Genomic DNA, 6,202 nt, shown 5'->3' with positions numbered 1-6,202 from the left:
TTATTTTGAAACTCTTAACCGGAAAACATGTTGTATTTGTTGCTTATGCTTCAGGAAGAAGTATAACCGTTAACAAAAAGTAGTATTGTATACGTGCAGAGTCAGCTATGGCTATGAGTGTGAATGCTAAAGTAGTTATAGTAGGATGCGGGATTTCAGGTATAGCAGCTGCACAAAGACTCGTTAACGCTGGATTTCAACATGTGCAAATACTGGAAGCGACTGCAAGAAGCGGAGGAAGAGTCAAAACCGGCACACTGGGTGAGATGTGTGAAACAGCCACCGATCAACACAATGTATTGCAGCGTCTCAAAGGTTACAGTGTTATCGCTTGAATGTTGTTATTAGCCTACCTCGCAATATGTTGTTACATTTCCTCTGATCCGATCCACAAAACAAGAAAGAGTTCTTGAAGGAGCCTAAAAAAACAACAATATGTAAACTTCTTTACATTTAATTTAGCTCACACTTTTATAGCAAACAGGCTTGTTTTTGTTGAGGAGTACCTGGGTCCAACTTGCAGTGAAGAAGGAGCAAGCCCATTGCCTGATGCAGAGCAAAGTGCACGTCAATCAATCAATCAATGTTTATTTATATAGCCCAATATCACAAATGTTACATTTGTCTCAGTGGACTTCACAATTTGTACAGAATATCAGTATGACAATACGACACCCTCTGTCCTTAGAACCTCACATCGTACAAGGAAAAAATTCCGGAGAAAACCCCACAGTTTAAAGTGAAAAATGGGAGAAACCTCAGGGAGAGCAACAGAGGAGGGATCCCTCTCCCAGGACGGACAGACGTGCAATAGATGCCGTGTGTAAATTCAATCAATCAATCAATCAATGTTTATTTATATAGCTCAATATCACAAATGTTACATTTGTCTCAGTGGACTTCACAGTTTGTACAGAATATCAGTATGACAATACGACACCCTCTGTCCTTAGACCCTCACATCGTACAAGGAAAAACTTCCAGAGAAAACCCCACAGTTTAAAGGGAAAAATGGGAGAAACCTCAGGGAGAGCAACAGAGGAGGGATCCCTCTCCCAGGACGGACAGACGTGCAATAGATGCCGTGTGTAAATTGAAAAGATAATACATTTGCAACATAGGTAGTCCAAATGTTTGGAAATGCATTTGTGTATAATAGGAAGATGAATCCACGAGGATATCCATCCAGGACTTATGATCCAGGACCACAGCCACGAGTCAAGATCCAGGACTCGCGATCCATGACACAGGACCGCAGGATCATCCATGACTCCGGATCCCGGCGTATATAGACACAAAAAATAAAGACATTTGGGGAAGCTGGGTTAATCGGAACATGAGAGTACACAGGTATAGACAGAGAGAAGGAAGAAGTAAGATGTCCCCCGACAAACTAAGCCTATATCAGCAAAACTAGGGGCTGAATCTAATCAGCCCTAACTATAAGCTTTATCAAAAAGGAAGGTCTTAAGCGCACTCTTAAAAACGGATAGAGTGTCTGCCGTCCGAACACAAACTGGAAGCTGATTCCACAAAAGTGGAGCTTGATAAGAAAAGGCTCTGGCTCCCATTGTACTTTTAGAGACTCTAGGAACAACCAACAACCCTGCATTCTTGGAACGCAATGCCCTAGTAGGACAGTAGGGTATAATGAGTTCTTTAAGGTAAGATGGCGCCTGCCCATTAAGGGCTTTGTAGGCGAGAAGAAGAATTTTAAATTCTATCCTGTGTTCTATAGGGAGCCAGTGTAAGGCAGCCAGAACAGGAGTAATGTGGTCCCTTTTCACGTGCTGCTGTGTATGATTTAAATCATGTCCTGGATGTAGGAAGGTCAGATCCAGAGTGGAGTATAATGTGGTAGAACTTTGATATGTTGGAAAACAGTTGAGCTGCTGCATTCTGCATTAGCCGAAGAGGTCGGATGGCACTGGTCAGTAGGGGACGAATCCTTCTGATGTTGTATCTGTAGGAGCGGGTTAAAGATGTGATGTTGGCAGTGAAGGACAGTCCAGTGTCCCTCCCAGATTCCTTGCAGTCTGAGTTGTGAAACAACACAATGTTAATAGAAAGGTCAGGGATGGGAGAGTCCGTACGTGCAAGGAAGAGCAGATCTGTCTTGTTTAGATTGCGCTTTAGGTTGTGCAAAAACATTGCACTGAGAGATGTGAGCCATACAAGCACAGATGTGTGTGACCTCCTGGGTTTCAGAAAAAAACCAGAATCAGTTTTGCATTATTTGCGTTACTGTCGTAGGAGAAGCAATGAAAGCCAAGTTAATACGTGTACAGAGATAAAAGGAGGGGACCAAGGGCCTGCTGTATAACCCTATCAATAAAAAACAGCAACAACATTGCTTTGAAGAAACAAAAAAACCCAACTAGATTAATAATCATTTTTTTCAATCTCTACTTTTTTTATTTTTTGCAGGTGATAATATCATTGAGATAGGGGCAAATTGGATCCATGGACCGTCTGAAGGGAACCCAGTGTTTTGTCTGGCCCGTCAGTATGGGCTGCTGGAACCAGATGCCCTCACGCCAGAGAACCAGGCCATGGATGTTGAGGGACATCCCCCCTGGGTTCCCAACTTCTTCAGCAGTTCAGGTCAAGTACATTTTTGTTATGTAGCACACAATTGCAAATGTACCTCCAGAAGCTTTAGGATAAGGAAAAAATGTATCTGAATGTCGTCAGATATTGGCAAAATTGTAGCTTATTTTAAGACTGACCCTTCAGATACATCCAATTTTAATATTGAGTTACTGTAGAGTTTTCCTTATTAGTTTTCTCTGGGATGTTTAATTTGCAGGTAGGAAGCTGAATGCCGAGGATATCTATCCTGCTCAGGAGATGTTTCTTGAACTGATGAGTGAAGGTTCAAAATTCGAGAGTCAGGGTGGAGAACCCTGGGCCTGTGTGGGAGATTTCATACGTTCAGAGGTACATTTCTCTCAGTGACTACAATAATAACACTGGATGATGACAAGATTGGCTTGAATATTTCAGATGTTTTTGAGGATAAATTGCATCTTGTAAGACAAAGGAGTTTGTTTTGTTTCTTGTTTTCTGGCCCAGGCTGAACAACAAGCAGCAGAAAAGTGGAAAGATATCGATGCAGCTACCAGATGTCTGCGACTGTGCGTGATCAGTAACATGTTGAAGGTCGAGTGCTGTGTTAATGGGGCTCACAGTATGGATGAGGTGGGCCTGGGGGCCTACGGTCTATACAAGACTCTACCTGGGCTCGACTGCACATTCCCTGGGTGAGTACTTTAACATTGCATACATATAGTACAGCAACTATCATCTATTTCTATAATTCATTTCCATAGGACCTTATTTCCTATACATTTGAATGTTAAAAATGTCATTTGTAATGTCATTTTATGCAATTGCTTGACTCAAAGGAGCTGCTTTCTTTTGATAAAAAAAAAAAACTTATGAATCACCCTATGGTCAAACATGCCGTTAATGTCCAATCCATGATTATGACAGAGGTGAAGTAACAAAACACCATTTAGCCTGACAGTAATCTTCTTTCCCAGATATGATCTGACTCCAACAACTACTCCCCGGTAGCTTTATCTGACACATAGATAGTTTGGTTTATGAGTAGTAGATTATTCAATCTGATCATTTCAGCCCTCTTTTGTCTTTTTTGATTGACCTAAATATAATTTTCTTTTTCACACAGTGGCTATGAAGGTCTAATCAAAAACTTGATGTCGGAGCTCCCCAGTGATTTGGTGACTTACAACCAGCCTGTTCGCTGTGTCCACTGGAACAACACAGAGAAGGAAGAAAACTCTGTGATGATCGAATGTGATGATGAGAAGAAGATAGCTGCTGATCATGTCATTGTCACTGTACCTCTAGGTAGATTCAGAGACGTATATTAGCAAACACAGTTTGGTATTTTCCATCTCAGCGCATGAAATGTTTAGGTTGTGCTACAACTCTGTTCTTGTGATTTGCTGTTCTTTACAGGATATCTTAAGAAGCACCATTCAACCCTGTTCAGTCCTTCTCTCCCTCTACACAAGCTGCACTCTGTAGAGAGACTAGGATTTGGAACTAACAATAAAATATATGTGGAGTTTGATTCACCGTGGTGGGATGCTGACTGTGAGGTCATATATCTTGTATGGGAAGATGAGGTGAGATGTGCAGTCATTGAATAAAGAGACAGACAGGGACACCTAATTACCTAGGAGAATAGTCATTTTAAAACAAAGTTTTCCCTAGCGCTAGGATCTTAATTTTTGGGCTGGTTTTGCTCGTGAAATCTGGGTCAGGGTTGCTCATTGTGTCCTATTTTTCAACCACACATATTCCAAACCAGTTATCAAAAATGTCTAACACATACACACTATTAAACAGTTTCCTCTCTTGTTGTGATTCAGGATGGCATGTTGGACCAGGTGCCAGATGTACAGAGATCCTGGATAAAGAAGCTGTTTGGCTTCACTGTGCTCAAACCCTCTGAAAGGTCAACAAATGCTGATGCGAGCAACTATACACTGCACTTTTTTTATTCTTACGTGATTTGACATTTTATTGTGTATTTATTTACATGTGTGTACTGTTTTTGTATGTTATATTTAATAGAAAAATAACTGGTAAATACATTGATAAGGAGTAACGTACTCTGCTGTTCAGGTATGGCCATGTTCTGTGTGGCTGGATTGCTGGACATGAGTCAGAGTATATGGAGACCCTGTCTGAACAAGAGGTCACACACACCATGACACAACTCATCTGCAGATTCACAGGTGAGCCTAAATATGTCTCAAAGATTGAGCAACAATTCAGTACAGATTGCATTTTAGCATGTACCTTTTTTCTTTTAAAAGTGGAGGCTTTCTGTCTAAAACGCAAGTTAAGAATGATTTCTGTCAGCACTCTCTGACTAACTGTGTTTAGGAAACCCGACCGTCACCCCGAGGAGAGTCCTGCGCTCACAGTGGTTTCATGACCCCTGGACATGTGGATCTTACAGTTACCCAGGAAAAGGTTGTTCAACCCAGGACCTGGAGAACATGATGGAGCCTCTGCCTACCAAGGGGTCACTTTTACAAGTAAATACATGTCCATTCTCAAACACAATTGTATGCACTTAGGAAAAACACAGACTCACATTATATGATAGACCAAGTTGTAAGACCTACTTGTAACTAGTTGGTGTATTTCAGCCCCTGCAGGTGTTATTTGCTGGAGAGGCGACTCATCCCTGCTACTACTCCACCGTCCACGGAGCTCTCCTTACTGGGTGGAGAGAAGCTGACAGACTCATCTCTCACTATTCCGCCATCAGTACCTCTGAACCACCCAAGTCAAAGCTTTAAAAGAACATTGCTGCTTTGTTATTTAAATCAGTCGCTTAAGGGCGCTTTCAACTATTCTATTCCGAATATCACCCGATCGTCTGCGCTGCCTGGGCTAAAAGAAAATCTGGTGTTCTTACACAGCATGTATTTACAGGATCTGTAAATGGGGAAAAAATCAAGAAGCTTGGACCAAGTCACACATTATTTTCAGCCAATCAGCAATGGAGAGCATTCGTGCTTGTGTACAATCAGGAAAATTAAGATTTGAAGTTAGACAGTAATCTTGTTTACATGTTATCTTCATATCAATGCATCTGAAAGAATTAGTTGTGATTTTGTGCCTTTGATTTTTTGTATTTAAAGAATGATTGAACTCTAATCTAGCAGTTTTCAAATATCCATATTGCTGAATTTATTATAAAATATTCATATGTGTATATATATATAAACTATATATATACATTGATTGTAATTATCTATCAGATGTTATACATTGTATATTTTTCAATAATCTGTTTTACCAGTTCTCTCTTAAATCAGTGAGTTAATCTCAAACCTATGTGAAAAACTATTAATAAAGTTCCATCTCACTTATAATGTTTTATTAATCATTTTATTGTTTGTACCTGACAATATGTTGCCTTATTGTTTTTTCCTTTTTTTCACTCTGGCTTTTATAACAGTTTGTTAATCTGTTTTTCATGTTTGATTAATTACTAATAATATTGTGTAGCCTACACCTAAAAACTATTCACTGACGGGCAACCAAGAAAGTATGGATTAGAGGAAATTATGGATTATGGATTATAGGAAATTTAGAAAATGTAAAAAATAACCTAGAGAGAGAAATACAAAGGCTAAGAACTATTGAAGCC

The 6,202-nt window shown here is 40.1% G+C and overlaps 1 protein-coding gene across 1 annotated transcript; it reads left to right on the top strand.

Annotated features, from left to right (window-relative positions):
• The first annotated feature begins 42 nt into the window (after positions 1-42).
• LOC307045224 (peroxisomal N(1)-acetyl-spermine/spermidine oxidase-like) lies at positions 43-5,924 on the top strand. The gene is made up of 10 exons (XM_079690750.1): positions 43-261; positions 2,428-2,604; positions 2,810-2,940; positions 3,076-3,263; positions 3,695-3,876; positions 3,988-4,157; positions 4,404-4,489; positions 4,660-4,772; positions 4,924-5,078; positions 5,193-5,924. The coding sequence occupies exons 1-10, from the start codon at positions 108-110 to the stop codon at positions 5,343-5,345; spliced, it is 1,509 nt and encodes a 502-aa protein (XP_079546876.1). The 5' UTR covers positions 43-107; the 3' UTR covers positions 5,346-5,924.
• The last annotated feature ends 278 nt before the right edge of the window (positions 5,925-6,202 follow it).

Source organism: Notothenia rossii (assembly GCF_949606895.1).
Source record: "Notothenia rossii genome assembly, chromosome: 6".
Lineage (NCBI taxonomy): Eukaryota > Metazoa > Chordata > Actinopteri > Perciformes > Nototheniidae > Notothenia > Notothenia rossii.
The sequence above is the reverse complement of the archived record's forward strand: the minus strand, read 5'-3'. Positions and strand labels throughout refer to the sequence as shown.